Source organism: Cheilinus undulatus, linkage group 7 (genome assembly GCF_018320785.1).
Source record: "Cheilinus undulatus linkage group 7, ASM1832078v1, whole genome shotgun sequence".
Classification (NCBI taxonomy): Eukaryota; Metazoa; Chordata; class Actinopteri; order Labriformes; family Labridae; genus Cheilinus; species Cheilinus undulatus.
Genome location: NC_054871.1, coordinates 20624987 through 20641068, shown reverse-complemented (window position 1 = coordinate 20641068; position 16082 = coordinate 20624987). Strand labels below are relative to the sequence as shown.

The following is a 16082-nucleotide window of genomic DNA, read 5'->3' as shown; positions in this document are numbered from 1 at the left end:
TGTGTCTGTCTGCGATTGACTGGTGACCAGTCCAGGGCGTACCCCGCCTCCCGCCCGATGACAGCTGGGATAGGCTCCAGCCCCTCCCCGCGACCCGGAACGGAGTAAGAGGTATAGAAAATGGATGGATGGACTGCTGTGCATTTATTTGGAACAGTGTAATGTTTTTTTGACTGGAACTACTTGAGAAGTTTGAAAGGTGTCCATATATCAGAAGTTAATTGGCACCAATGGAATTTTCCGAGCCAATCAGAAACGAGTATTCACTAAGACCATGGTATAACACATGGTAAACAGCATTTTGTACTCATACACCTGCTATCTTACCGTCAGCATAATGGCTTGTATCTAGCCAAAGAACGAATGTCCTGCTCCGTGCAGTCGATTTATTTCCTGTTGGGAGAGTCGTCCTGTTTCCTGGAACAGTGAACAAACGTTTTATTGTATTACCTTTGAGCTTATGTGTTGGAATAACTTTTACAGGTATTTGCCAGAACCGAAGTTGTTAACCTAGAAAACAGTGTTGAGAACTACATACTGTTATTGCAAAGTGCATCAAAAAAAACAACTGTCTTGTAATTGTACCTGTTTTTTTTTCAATAGATATGGACAGACTGGATTCCAGTGCTTTGCAACTGCAGGCAAGTTTGATGTTGGACACACACAAAAGCATTATCCTTACTTAGAAATTGATATATTTTTTTCCTGGCGTTTGTATACATGCTCATTGTTCCACAGGAAAGCCCTTTCAAATTAAGAGAATCTACTTAAAACATTTCTCTGTTAAACTCCCTTATTCTCTATGTGTGCTGTTTACAGGGTCACAAAGGTCACATCTCAGGCAACAGCCAGTTTCATTTAATGAGGCCAGTGAAGGGGGAGCACCCTCCCTCCTGTGATATCACCTTACCTGTAACACTGGGACATTGTCTGTGGTCATCTCTGAGGGGCCATTATTTTGCAGATATGCATGTGTTTAAAGACTTCATAGGGATGTTGATATAGTCATTGCTGTGTGTGCAACATTTGTCCCAGTCAGACTGATATTGGTGATCAACTGTGTCTCTTGTATTAAGAGACCTTTACCTGATGTGTTTTGTTTGTATTCTATATGCGTGAGCTGGCAGAGGCTCAGGTGTTACACATTCAATCCTCAACCCTAAAGGTGTTGGGTTTCTAGCAGCAGGGTCTGGCTGGCCTCCTCCAGGTATGGTTACCAGGCTACTCTCATCACTAATTCATCTTCACCCCAAAGCTCTGGCTGGCTGGTTGGTTCGTCAGCTCAGCAGAGGGGACGGACGAGGTGTTTCTCTTTGCCAGAGCAGTCGTCTCAGAGGACGACCATACCTGAGCTGAAGCCCGATGCAGAACGGGGAGGCTATGAGCCCACAGGACCCCAAGGCGGCAGGAGCCGAGGCCTTGGAGGACCAGAAGGCCCAGAATCAGAGTCAGAACCTTGCATGTGTGGAGCCCACAGCGCCCCCGCTTCCTCCTCCTCCTTCACCGCCGCCACCGGGGCCACCGGAATACCCAAGACCCAGGCTCATCTTCCACACACAGCTGGCCCATGGGAGTCCAACAGGCCGCATCCACGGATTCACCAATGTCAAAGAGCTATATGCCAAGATAGCTGAAGTGTTCAACATCTCCCCATCAGAGGTACAAAACAAACACAGCTATGTGTGTAAATATGATTAAGATAATCAGCTACATGTACACATTTTTGAAAAGTAACTGAGGTAAAAACGTTCTGCTATTCCTTTGTTGCATTTCTGGTCTGTCAAGCCTACTGCAAATCGGTGTAAGGTTTCCACTCAAGGCTTTTTCCATGATGCACTATTGAAGACCATTTGGCCTCATTGCTGTCTGCCAGACTTTGCACTTGTCTGGGCCTCAAGCAGGATCAATAATGGAAACAAATAACAAGATAATGTTCTGTAGTCAATATACACCACACGTGGAATATAACAAAACAACTTACAGTGTTAGAAATTATTTTGGAGCAAGTTTTTATGTAAAAGTCCCATAGAAATACAGTTGATAGGGGCTTATATTGATCCACCGTTTCAAAATTCCAAATTAATATAGGATCGTCATGATTTTGGTACCTATTTTGCCCTATTTGATTGCATTATATGATCAAAAGCAGTGTTGCCTCATTTCAACTCATATAAACTTCATTGTAAAATTGTCAAGATTTGCAAGTAAGGTTGGAGAGGCAGAAAAAGTCCTAGAGATGGATTTTCCTTTCTTTAAACATTCTTCAAACTGGATAGTCCTGCTTCACAGTAGCACCATCTAATTCTGTTATAAACACAGACTTTCTTTGATATGGAGTTTCCAAGTTAATCCCCTGATGGCATCACAAGGATTACGTTGTCACACTTGGCAGAGCCCCATCAGAGTCACATTTAACATATTAAAAAACAGCTGTTTTAGTCGTCTGACTGTATGCCTCATGACTTGTGCGTAAGAATGGTGGAGTTCCCATTAAGAGAAACCACTAAATTACTGCCTGTCAATCTTAATATCTTCTGGATATCTAAAATGGAGAGATACTTACTAAAGTAGGGATATTGCATAGAAAATTTTAAGTTCACAATAATTCCAAAGACATACTATTATTGGATAAAAAGCTTTACATTGGTGATGAAAACAGGTTTGGTTATCAGTCAGGTTAAAGTTGACAGCTTCTCACAAGGCCAGAATCCTTGAGAAAATGTCGAGCCACTTCTTCTTTAGTAGGTCAGGGCCGACCAAACCACCCTGCAGCCTGATACTCTCTTTATATTCAACACAGCCAAAAGCCACAGATAAAACCCTCATGCAGACACCAGAAAGAAAATATATGAGTCAACTTAATTTGTTTTCAAGACAGGCACGTCTTTTAAAAAATGCAGCTTTAGAAAGCAGTGCTGAAGTGGAGAGATGAAAATGTGTTAGAGACATTGATAGCGGATGGAACAGCATTGCTTTAGAAGTAGACCAGTGATTCCAAGCTCAAGGTCACGGGACCCCTTTCTTTATGTAAAAATCGAAATTCTTGTATAGTAAAAAAATATACAATATCCAAAAATGGGTACAGTTTATGACAAAACCATAGTCAACATTTGGTAAGATTTCTGCCAAAACAAAAGTTGTGTAAAAAAAACAAAACAAATCCTTACAATGTAAGTTTGCACATGACAGCAGTATAGGGGGATGTTGCTTTCTAAAGACACAGTCATACGAAGACATTACCTTGTGAGATATTAAATTTACAATATCCACTCAGTGCGGGTCTTGGAAACTACTTTCATTCTGCTTCCAATGTAACTGACAACACGCTTTTATTTACAACTAATTTATATTATGGGTTAAGGTATTAGGCTTTTCTGTTCTTTTTGCATTTTTATTATGCTAGTGCTAGGAAATGTTTTTGAGTGACCCTCTCTGTCCTACCCCCCACTTCCAGGAAGACAACGAGTTCCCAGCAGAGTTGGAAAAAATACAAGATTAATGTACTCATATAAAAGTAAAGTTACTCTGGTTAGAATTTATTAATTATTAGTAAGAGTACTGGTCTATAAATCTACTCAATTAAAAGTGAAAATTATTTGATTTAAAGTTTACTCTGAATACTGATGAGTTGTACAGTTAAATATGAGCACTTCTATAATAAAATAAAATACACAGCAAAATTAATTGAGAGTGTTAATTAAACTCATATAGATAAATTTACCACATTAAAAGTGTCTATATTGGTCCAAGCCCAGGTGTGCCTTGGGAATTTGTACAACTTTATGTTTTATTACACCATCATGAAAAGTACTGTAACCAAGTCTGCACACAGAATTAGCTGGGCCCCAGAAAAAATACAATGAAAGAGCCCTCCCCAGTTGTGATTTTTTGATGATATCAGAGCATTTGTGCTGGATCAGAAACATTGGTGCAAGCATCCTGGCTAACAGTTTCCTCACTTTGGAGCTGAAAAGTGTGGCAAGCTATTGTTGGGTTTAGATATTGAAATTACTTCTTTTGACACCTTTAACCCATTTTTGCTGATTTTTGCCACTTTTTTGCCAACTGTGGCACATTATCGTATCTTCTCCGGCACCTCTAAACCATCTTTCTTGATTTTTTTTTAACCCTAATCTGCCACTTGTAACCCAATTGGCTACTTTTGCCTAATTTTGCCACCTTTTTATCACTTTAAATGTATTTTTGCCATTGTTTGGCCACTTTTTGACCAATTTTGCCACATGAACCCATTTTTGACAATTTCTTCCAGTTTTTGTTTGTTGTCTCTTGTCACAGTTTTTCAGTTCTTTTTAATCAAAGTTGTATAAATTTCTTCCTCTTTGTTTTCAGGTATCCTGATATTTGCCCACATCATGGCCTAGCTATGAAGTTGCATTACGTTCCTAATTATTTAGTTCAGTATATTTAACACTGCCAATAAAAAGGTACCAAAGCACAAATAAGTAAAACTTATTTTTTGTTGCTTTTATAAGAGTGTTTATTATTGGGGTTATTGGTTATCACAGCTTAACAGACCTTCATGATCCCCCCGTTGGCTCGGACTCAGAAAGCCGTTCCCTTTATTGTCCCTTATGGGCAGCCTTAACCATAAAATCATTTAAAGAGTTGATTTTGTATCAAAATAAACATTGTGTCCCTTGAGATTTTGGCTCAACCTCAGGTGTGCCTTGGGCAAAAAAAGGTTGAAAACTGCTGGGTTCAGCTTAACTTTTGAAAGTGTTTAATATTTTTTAATATGACAGAGCAGCAGTAACTCTTAAAAATCTGTGTCAAGAACAAAACAGACAGTCAACCTCTTGGCAAGGCTATGCAGTCTGATGAAGAATATGCTCTATAGGTCCTTTAGAGCACCTAAAGTCACAGATGGAAATCCTAACTCAGTGGATAACTTCACTCATGGTACAAATGTGTCTCACATCAAGAGCAAACACAATCCACCAGAAACATGACCAAACAATCCACAGCAGTTAAAATCAACTCAGAAATATTAAACCCTGAGATATCAACACTCCGGTTTTTGCTGTGTACCACAGCTATTTTGGGATGTGATGTAAAGTCATTCTCTTGTTATATGCTACTGTGTAGTCAACAGAGTTGGGAAAAGTATAAGACTCTTGTACTCAAGTTAAAGTACAGTTAGTTTGGTTTAAACTATAAGTAAAAGTACTGATTTCAGAATGTACTCACAAAAGTTTAAGTGCCCAAAAAATTTTGAGTAAATTTAATTATTAGTTCCTTTCGACTTCTGGTCCCCTGTCTCTGGCATTGTTATTTTTGGGTTCAAGGGCTAAAAAGTTTGTTGCATATTTAAAAGATGTATTGCATTGCATAAGCAACTCAATACTACATTTCTATAGACTGGAAAAATCATCTTACAAGTGCCTTTTGTCAAGTGAAGTTAATGATTATTATGTACTTCTATTCTTATGTTGTGGTAACACACTCAGTGACAGCACAATAACCATTTGACATTCACCTTATCTCATAATTATCAGTTCTGTTTTGAAGGCCACCATGAAGGCTTTACCTATCTGTGCACCACTTGTTAAACATAAATGACTGGAGATTAAGGGAAGATCAAATCAGGTGGCTACCAGCCATGCATGTAAAGTTTGGGCCAGATGCAACAAGATTCAAGTTCTAAAAGCTAAATTTGTATGAGAAAGAAAACGTCAGTTTACATGGTTTGTATGTGACTCTCAGGTGCTCTTGGCTAATTGAATTAGAGCCTCCTAATTCCAGAGAATGTGCTTATCTTACTAAGGGTACACTCTTGTCTATTGTCTTCATGTAATCGTCACGTATTCTGAAACAATATAACAGCAGGAAAAACAACATTTGACATAAATAATGCAAGAGTTGCAGCCTTCCTTTGAAAGAAATGCTGACTATACTAGCTTTGCGAGAAGATCTGGCTGAAAAATAAAATCAAACTATCATAATAAGACAGCTAACCATTAAATAAACATTCATAAGATCTATTAGGCTTTTCTGTGTTTATATTCATTTTGGTTAAATCAATTAATTACCCAATAATGAATGGTTTCTGACATAATTTGAGCTAATAATTGATCCAATAAGGTGCATATCTAAATGACCTTGGACTGCAGTCAGACTTTTAGATACAAGACTTTTCATGAAAACATCAGCAGTCAGGTAGTGATAGTGAGAAGCACAGCAGCTCGCTAGACCTACTGTGGACTGAACAGCAGCATAAAGTTACCGTACAGCTCAGTCAGTGCCAGAAAAGACCTTGGCCTGCAGTCAGACTCTTCCACTCGCCAAAGCTATTACTGTGAGAAACTACTCACAGAGAGATAATAGTTCAAATGGGTTATCTGGGATTTCCGCTTTGGATCACTGAATCAAACTTGATCTTTAACCTTTCAGGATAACAAATTTAGGACTTGGAGGGTGTCTCACATTATAAATAGACACAGCTCCAAAACATAAACAACATTTTGAAAGTGATAGTCCAGAGTTTAAAAGATGTAACATGAGAGTGGCATGTTCAGTCAAGCAATGCCAAAGTGCAAGTTCTGCTGACATAGGTTTATTCTTTCTAACTTGTGTCTGTGAAGTTTAACTTGTCGATATTTAGAAAGGTCTTCTTAAGTGTATTAATTGTAAGCTACTTTTATTCAGTTTGTGACACTCTTCATTTATTATAAACTTGTACACTACAGCTACAATTGCTTTACAAGTTAAAATCTTCAACAGAGGGGTTGAAGTTATGAGATTCACCAACTGTTAGAAAATGCCACAACAGCAGAATGAAATAGTTTGCCTCTACTGCCCTCTGCTGCTCAAACTGCATACTTGCATTAAAACTAGGTACATGGTGACTTGACAGAAACAGACATAGACACCAGTGGTTTTGATTTCTCAAACAATATATCACCTACTAAGAAAAAATAACATTTACAAGTAAGGTTGATTAACAGCATCTTTACAGTTATAGTATACCTGTCTCTAAGTCAACAATGTGCCAAAAAAAAAAAAAAAAAAAAAAAAAAAATGGAGAGGAACCCAAACTTGGAAGTTTCAACTTTGTCTTAGATGTGGAAAAAGTGCACAACTATTGTAGTCAAGTAAAATATGATCATTCCTTATTGGCAAGAACAACAAGACAAGAACAGTGTGCTAAAAGGCTATTTTCAATTGGATGTCAATATCCACAGTGTCCTAACAAAACATTTCTGTTTTAAATTGAATTTACAGTTTAATTGACATGCTGGAAGCTGATTTAACAATAGACTCGATCCCTTTTAGATCCTGTTCTGCACCCTAAACTCTCATAAAGTGGACATGCAAAAGCTTCTGGGTGGACAGATCGGACTGGAGGACTTCATCTTTGCTCATGTCAGAGGAGAAACCAAAGAGGTGGAGGTGACAAAGACAGAAGATGCATTGGGTCTAACTATCACAGACAACGGCGCTGGATATGCTTTCATCAAGGTGTGCAAATAGTCAACACTTTTTATCATAGTCGCCATTACCAAGCAACTGTTCTATTTAATGTATCCCAGTGTAAATATTAAATGTTGTGAAAAAAGCCCTGTCACTTAATGCTTTAGAAGGCTCCAGTGTGGATATCTAAACATTCAAATTTCCAATCTGTCTCTTTCAGAGGATAAAAGAAGGCAGCACCATAGATCGACTGAAAACAGTTTGTGTTGGTGATCACATTGAGGCCATCAATGACCAGAGCATTGTGGGGTGTCGACACTACGAGGTGGCAAAGATGCTGAAAGAGCAGCCGAGAGGGATTCCCTTCACCCTACGCCTGGTCGGGCCTAAGAAGGCCTTTGGTGAGTAAAGGAACTGTCTCAATAACCTGTCCTAAATGTAATTACAGAATGAACTTTTGAATACAAAATCTGATCATGCAAAAAAATGCAACTCATTTGTTTGTATGTATTTTACCTTGTATTGCATTCCTGCTCTAACTAAGTAGCCAAGTGTGGAAAAAAATGTTTATGTAACATGGTCTATTACAGAGACAAGCAAACCAGTGAAATCTCTGTAATAGCACTGGAATAGACAGCTCTCTATATCTGCTGTCATTTGTATCTAAAGCTCTCAGCAGCACATGTTTAAGGCAGAAGTGGATTTCATAACACTGTTACTTAATATAATTAGCATCTAAAACCTCCTCAGGGGTCTATTTCTTCAGATATGGTTGTCATGCACCGCAAAAAAGCTTCATTATTATTGATCAGAAGGACTCTGTTGTCCACAGTTGATCCCAGAGGTTGATGGAGTTCATCAATCTCTGGACCACTTTTATATCTGATCAGCACAACAGGGAAAAAAAGGCAGAAAGAAATGAGACTGACATGTAGTGAGAGTATTGGCTTGGACATTTTTAGACATATCATTTATAATGGACCAGTATTAAGGTGGTGCTGTTAAGCTTTAGTTGAAAGACTGTGTGTTGCTGTGATTGTTAGTCTCATTTTCAGGAGCAAATAGAATGAAACACTGAATATATACTTACAATATGCAAACTTGCAATAAGCTCTAAGCAGTCTTTTTGGTAGAAAGTCAGATCAGCAGTAGCATTTTAGCATTTTGCTCATAGTTTTTTATACTTAAAAATATTTAGTGCATTTGTATTTTTGTTCAAGCAAAATTAAATATTTTTCATATGGATGCACCATATTTTCTACATTATATTGGTGTTGGCAGACATTAGCTTTTAAAGCTAATTATTGGTACTGAAAAATCTGCTGATGTATAAATTAACAAATATACCTTCATGCTTCATCTTGTAGAGTGACCATTAAGCTGGTAGATCTCTGGCCCCCCCCTTATGGGGTCCCAGACCCTAAGGTTCGGTACCAAGGATTTAATGTGTACTCAGATACTACACTTCAAAGCATTATTTTTTAATCTAAATGTCTGTTTTAGTTTGTAGCATTACAACAAATGTGAAAATGAAGCTTGTCCAGTTATTGTAGCACAGAAATAGCCCTCATAAATAGGATGACATTCATGCACGCATCCAATTTTTTTCCTTTAAGGGGACCCTTTTTTAAATAATAACTTTCTTATCCATTGCCCAAATAGAAGTACTTTAACGCTGTTTGTCCAATTTATAGTTGACCTACAGCAAAATACACATTTTCATGGAATTGGTATAGTGAGTAAGTAAAGTTTATTTGATAGAACACCTTTTACTGAGCAAGCCACAAAGTGAGATATAGACCACTTTGAAGGCTGTAGTTTAAAATGTCTTCACAAATTAGAAATCATTGAACTTAATATCTGTGTGAATTTTGGACTTATGGTGCAGTTCTTCCCTCTGAATGACAAATTTCAAACCCCAACAATTAAAACCCAGGAAAATTCAGCTAAAAAGGACTAAGATTCGTGGACAGATTTGTTTAGGCGTTTTAAAAATACAAGTTTTATACCAGTGTGATTAAAACATTGGAAAAACATACACAGGAGAGGAAAAGAGAGTGAGAATGCAAAGCCCTCCAATTTATCAGACACCCTACATTCACACAGCAGTCAGTGCCAAAGAAACTGTAAATATTTGATCACAATGTTCTTGTTATATTTTCCCCGTTGCTAGACAACCACAGGGGCACTTCAATATCAGTCATTCATCTGTAATGAATTCAAATGCACAAACAAATTATTCGTTCACTGGGACTTGCACCAAAAGTAGGTCAGTGACAGGAAGCTGGCTTGGTGTCTTCCTCCAAATTTTGTCATATTCTTTTTATTTTATGGAGGCCAAATTTCCCACATTTCCCATTTGCCCTGTGACTTATATTCAGGACAGCCCTCCTGACAGGCCCTCCTCCCTTTTCCCTTCAGAGGAATGCTTTTCCTGTCAAAAGTGTACTACATGTTAATCCAGGCTAAGAACACAGCAAGGAAAATAAGGAAGCAGACATTTTTAAGTTGCAGTAGCAGACTGGCTCTGAGCAAAGATGTCCTAGAAATCCACTTATCAGACAGGAAACTAAATCCACAGTCAGTGGCTGACTTCCTGTTAACGATGACCCATACTTTGTTGCTATGACTAATGATTTTATTTGGAAATAACATCCCTTTTTGCAGCTGACAGCCTACATTCTTCCTGGAAGGCTTTTTACATGACTTTTGAATGTTTTCAAGGGAATTTGTCTGTAGTGCAATCCCAAAGGTGCTTAACTGGGGTTGAGGTCAGGGCTCTGCAGTCCAGTCAAATTCTTTTGCACTGAACTCATCAAACCATGTCTCTATAGTCCTTGCTTTGTGCACTGACGCACAGTCATGTGTCATATGTTGGAATAAAAAAGGGCCTTCCCCAGACTGTTGCCTCAAAATTGGAAGCACAGCATTGTCCAAAATGTATTGGTATGTTGAAGCATCAAGACTGTCTTTCACTGGAGATAAGGGTCCTAGTCCAAGCCCTGAAAAGCAGCACCATAGCATTATCCTTCCTCAACTAACTTCACAGTTGCCTCAACTACAGTGACAAACTGATTTGGAAATTGCTACTGCTGCTGTAGCAGTTAGCTCTGTTGAAGCTATAGCGGGATGTTTCTGCTCTCTCCTAATTGGCCTCAGTATGAGTTTGGAGTAATTACAGATATGGTTGAGTTGTACATATTGTTGGTTAACAATGGCTACCGCTGCCAAAGCAATTAGTTTGGATGCAGCCATGGCAGCAGTTTTATCAAAACTGAGCAGCATTACTGTATTTAAAGAGGAGCAAAGTACCACAGTGAAAGCTTTTCTTGGTGGGAAAGATGTTTTTGTTCTTCTCCAAACAAGCTTCATCATGTCATTTAATCACTAGCTGGCTCCACCATTAGTAAGTAACACCTGTGCCTTCCTCTCAAGCTCACGTTAGGTATTTTATTTACATGAACTGCCTAATATCCACTATGTCACTATATCTTGTTCCCCTATTGGTCTGTAATTATTGTGGCCGGCTGAACCTTGCAAGGCAGATGGACTGGCCAGACTTCATGTCTGTCAACCAGCAGATTCCTCTTGGAAAGCTCCAATCTGAAACGGTGCAAGATCTGGTCACAGACCTGACTAATCATTGTCATTTGAGGATAACCAGGTGGTAGCAGGGATTAGTTGTACAGGGGGAGGGTAGTAATGGCTGCAGCAGATGTGGTGTTTAGCTTGGATGTAGCTATAGTATAGCGGCAGTTTTATCAGAACTGGACCACATTTATTTATTAAACAAAGAGCCAGGAACAGCACTGAAAGCTTTTTATGACAGAAAAGCTCTCCTCCCAAACTACTTTGGCATTAGTTTGCAATAGTTACAGGTAGGGTTAAGTAGTTGTACTGTGAGCTGGCATATACAATACAATGGCTGCTGGTGAAGCAGTTAGCTCAGATGTAGCTTTAGTTTAGCAGCAATTTTATCATAACTTGGCCACATTTCTTTGTTAAAGCAAGAGCAAAGAGCCACACTGAAAGCTGCTCTTGATGGAGAAGATGTTTTTGCTCTTCTCCTGACCGGCCTCGGCATGAGTTTAATCCACCGACAAGCTTTACTGTTTAGAAACTATGACAGCTCCTGCCTGTTGAGCTCAGAGTACTACCTGAGCTGTGAGTGCTAACTATGTCATTTTGACTTGTTGCTTTGAATAGCCCATAATAAATGTGACAGCTTAAACTTTCATTCAGTTACCGTCAGAGAATTTTTAAAAATGTCCTGCTCTTCCTAAGCGCTTTGTATGCAAGGTTTCCTTGATAAATGTGAAGTACATCTATGGATGTATGAAACAGTCTATCTGGCATGTCAAGTTAGGAGGATGTAGGCTAGTACCAGGGTTGTCCCGATCCCAATCGAGATCAGTAATTTGATTCAATCAGCCCAGCCGATCATTTACATGAGCTGTTGTAGCAGTAAATGCACCAGTAGCGGTAGCAACATTAGCATTCCTGTGCTTAAAATGTCAGCGGTGTGAAAACTTTAAACATAAGAGTGAAAACAGTCCAGTGGCCTCTTGCGGCATCTGCAACACAACCATTTCATGAGGTGGTAGCAGCAGAGCTGCATTTAACGCTACAAATTTAATCCATCATCTCAAAACTGAACATGCAGCGGAATACGGTGACTTCATTATAGCAACAAGCAGCTACACCAAAGCAACACACTCTGGACTTTATGAGGAAAGAAAAGTACCCTTGAGGGAGCGATAAGGCCAAAAAGATAACAGAAAAAGTGGTCAAATTCATTGTTTTGGACAACCAGCCCATCTCAGTGGTGGAGAATTGTGCTTTTGGCCCCACGCCATGCCCTGCCGTCTCGACATTACATTACTGAAACTGGCTTACCGGAGCTGTACAACAAAGTACGTGACAGCATACCAGAGAATTTAAAAAAGCAACTTCACTGCCGTTAGCTTCACTACGGACATTTGGAGCTGTGATGTTTGCCCCATGTCACTGCTGAGTCTCACTGCACAGTCCTCCACCTTTGAGTTAAAGCGTGCAGTACTACATGCACCCAAGTTTTGTGGGTCTCACACAGCAGAGCATGTAAAGCAGGCCATTGAGGATGCGAGATTTCCTAAACAAGAACCTTCACTTCATTTTAAAGTAACAGTGGGTAAATAAATAAAAGTGAGGGAGGAAAAAGTGATTCCTCAGCTCTAGTTGCACTTTAGAAATTGCACTGAAATAACAAGAGTGCCTTGTATTTGATATTTGGGTTACATTGCAGTGTTAATGTTTTGGTTCATGTCTCAGATTAAGCTGCTGCATTTTTAATAGGGATTGTTGTTTTGAATCTGTATGATTCATATGTTTTTGATCCCATTCATATCAAACTGTTTACACCAATTTAATGTGGAGTTGGGATATTTTTAATTAATTTTGTGAGTTTAGTTTTTGTTGTGACTAATATAATCAAGTTAATTACCACTTCTAAGTGGAATTATATTATTATAATTTTATTTCAAATTCATTTATTGAATTAATTTGTTTGTGTGATTATTGACTCCGCTTCACCACCTCTAAATGGAAATGCGGATATTTGAGTTATGTTTTTTTGACTGCTCAGGTCTGTCAGCTGTTTTGACCACTTTTAAGTGGATTTTTGATTGTCTGGTTTAATTCAAACACTGCACTAAGTGAAAATTTAACTTTGTTTTTTTGACACATGATTAAAGTGAAACAGAGCTATTACACCATTCTGAGCAGAAATGTGATTTTATGAGTTTTACAACAATGTTGGCTGTACTGAGTTAAATGGAATAAGTTTCAGATATCTACTTGTTATTCAGTTTACTTCAGTTATTTTTGCAAACAAAAACAAGTGAAATTCTAATCCAGGCAATCATGAGTATTGGATCGGGACTCAGTATTGGCAGATATTCAATATTAGAAAATCAGATCACTATCGGAGGCCAAAAATGTTGATTGGGACAACCCTAGCTTGTACCTGAAGAGAGTCTGCCCACACTTGGGGAAAACATGCAAACTCAACATGGAAAGTCTGTTGATTTGAATCTGGCAAGGAAGCAAGCCAGTAACCTTCTTGCTGATGGGCTACAGTGACCACAACTGTAGAGTAGAGATGCACTACACTGGATTTTTGCAGACAATATGCAGATATTTACACAGTTATGTAAGTCAATGCCGATATTTAAATGCAGTTCAGACCTGAAACTTTTGTCCTTAAATCCATACCACATAGCCCAGAACAGACCTTTTCAAAGCAATTTTCTTGCATAAATATCAAATAATTAAAACATGCATTGAGCTTTCATCTGAATAGGATGAAATGGACTTCCTTGTAAAATGTTTTTGCTCTAATTTAAGTCCATGGTTGTATGTGTGTAAAGACATGATTGGAATGAGGACCAGAGCACCCAAATCCAACGAGGGGAAGATGGTGAATGGGAGGGAGACACTGCGTCTGCGATCTAAGGGTGCTGCTACAGTTCAGGAAGTGGTGAGTTTCACACGCTCTACAAGTCACTGACTTTACTTTCAGTTTTCTCGGTCAGGGACATGTTCACACAGTACTGTATGTCTAAAACAACCATCCAGAGATTCAAATAAGCCAAGAGGGAAATGAAATGACCCTAACTGAACCAAACAACCCCAGCTGACTCACAAGCAACCCAACACGTACACACTTTGACACAATATCTGTGATTTTTTTACTGAACAATGTCTCTTAGTTCTGCAGCAACAGACCTCTTCAGACAAAGTGACTCTTACTTCCTACACTTAAAATCAGGATGTTCTACATTATACCAGACTCACTTCATTATTCAGCTAAGTGTTTTCAAGAAATGACAAATTGACAAACACTTGGGCTAACACCCACAAGTATTATTCAGCTTAGTTGATTTTACTGTAAAAGACTAAACAGTTTGATATATCTATTCAATAGAAATATTAGTGATAAACAGTAGCCAGTGACATTCTTGGCTCTTACATTCTATGGCATAAGAAGACACTACATCTTCTCCACTCACACCTCTGTCTTTTCTCTGTGCTCTGCCAGCAGAATGAGTTTGAAGAACGTGCCACCAGGAAGGTGGATGACCTGCTGGAGAGCTACATGGGTATCAGAGATCTGGAGCTTGGTGAGGCCACCCGCATTACTCTTGTGTCCTTCAAATAGACAGATGATATTTGTGCAAAAAGTCTTGTACTTACATTACCTCATTGTATTTCAAAGAATCATACTTCATTGTTTTGTCAGAGTATTAAGGAGGCCTCACTTTGCGGGAAGTTCTTTGCATTGTTAGGATTTTGATGGATTTGTATCTTAATTTAACCCTAATACAAGTTTGCACTTTCCCACACTTTCAAGGTCAACAGCCTGACTTCCAAGAGGATATTTCTTTCTTTCAACCCTGATATGACATTGGTTAATGACTTCATATCCCCCCGTTTGTTTGGGCTTACAGTGACAATATTTGGGTTGCATATTTTCAGTGAATATTTCAAGTGTGATGGAGAGAGAAATGTTTGAGCCCAGATAACGTTGGCCATGAAAAGCTGTGGCTTTCAGAACAAGTCTTAGTATGTCCTTTAGTTTGCATAAAGATACACTAATGCTGAATGAAGGCAGATTCAAAGGAATAATAGCCTTATAGAAAGTACTATAAGCTTGGGATTACATGTGATTATTTCAGCTGAATATATTATTGCTCCACTGTGCCCTTCAACCATCAAATTCCAATTGAAATACATGGCTTTTGTTGGAGAACTGTTCATTTTAACAGTATGTTTTTGGACGTCATTATTTGTGGGTCATTATTTTTTCTTACATGCTAAAATGCAGGACTTCTATAGATAAAGCCAGTATTGGAAGCCTCTGTGTGATAAAGCATAACAAATTTTCACTCTTTTTGACTGTATTATTAACTTTTTTGGGGGGTAGAAGTCTAAAATAGGACCTTTGAATACATTTTTGGGGCCTGTTTCACTAGCTACAGTTTCCATTTGTTTGTTTCATATCTGTCTTCTGATATTTTCTGCAGCAACCACCATCGTGGAAGCAGGAAAAGACAAGAAGAATCCTGATGACTTTGCAGAGGCCTTGGACTCTGTTTTGGGAGACTTTGCTTTCCCTGATGTGTTCTTGTTTGATGTTTGGGGAGCTATTGGAGATGTAAAGAACGGGAGAATGTAGACCAATACATAAGGTGTAAAGGGCTTAGTTCCTCAAGCTCTCTTTAAAAATAATAGATTGCAATAATTCAGTTATTTACCTCTTGAAACCACTAATTTGCACAAAGGTAGATCATCTCTGTTTATGTTGAATATTAACAATATGCACAAAACACAGAGAATTTCTCTGTAATGCATTGCATTGAAATTAATTTTGCATGTATTGTGCAGAAAATCATTTTTAAAGGTGGCAGAAAAACTACAACAGCCCCAGAGATTTTCATTCAGATGTGCTTTAATGACAGAAATAATGCCAATTCAAAACAAATCCACACAGAATATAATCATAATAACTCTCAAATGAATAAACATACATCAAATAAAGTATAAATGCAAAGTAGAGACAAAGGGGAAACACATTTATTAGCTACATATACAGTATCTGTCTGTTTTTTGCA

At 38.4% G+C, this 16082-nt stretch overlaps 1 protein-coding gene across 1 annotated transcript; it reads left to right on the top strand.

The window, feature by feature from the left end:
* The first annotated feature begins 1362 nt into the window (after positions 1-1362).
* Positions 1363-15646, top strand: gipc3 (GIPC PDZ domain containing family, member 3). The gene is made up of 6 exons (XM_041792115.1): positions 1363-1659; positions 7294-7479; positions 7652-7832; positions 13839-13948; positions 14510-14591; positions 15495-15646. The coding sequence occupies exons 1-6, from the start codon at positions 1363-1365 to the stop codon at positions 15644-15646; spliced, it is 1008 nt and encodes a 335-aa protein (XP_041648049.1).
* The last annotated feature ends 436 nt before the right edge of the window (positions 15647-16082 follow it).

Excerpts from the sequence above, each read along its gene's own strand:
- gipc3 (XM_041792115.1), top strand. The coding sequence starts at position 1,363 with ATGCAGAACGGGGAGGCTATGAGCCCACAGGACCCCAAGGCGGCAGGA. Across the intron at positions 7,833-13,838 it reads CGGGCCTAAGAAGGCCTTTG|ACATGATTGGAATGAGGACC; the intron begins GTGAGTAAAGGA and ends ATGTGTGTAAAG. Across the intron at positions 13,949-14,509 it reads CTGCTACAGTTCAGGAAGTG|CAGAATGAGTTTGAAGAACG; the intron begins GTGAGTTTCACA and ends GTGCTCTGCCAG.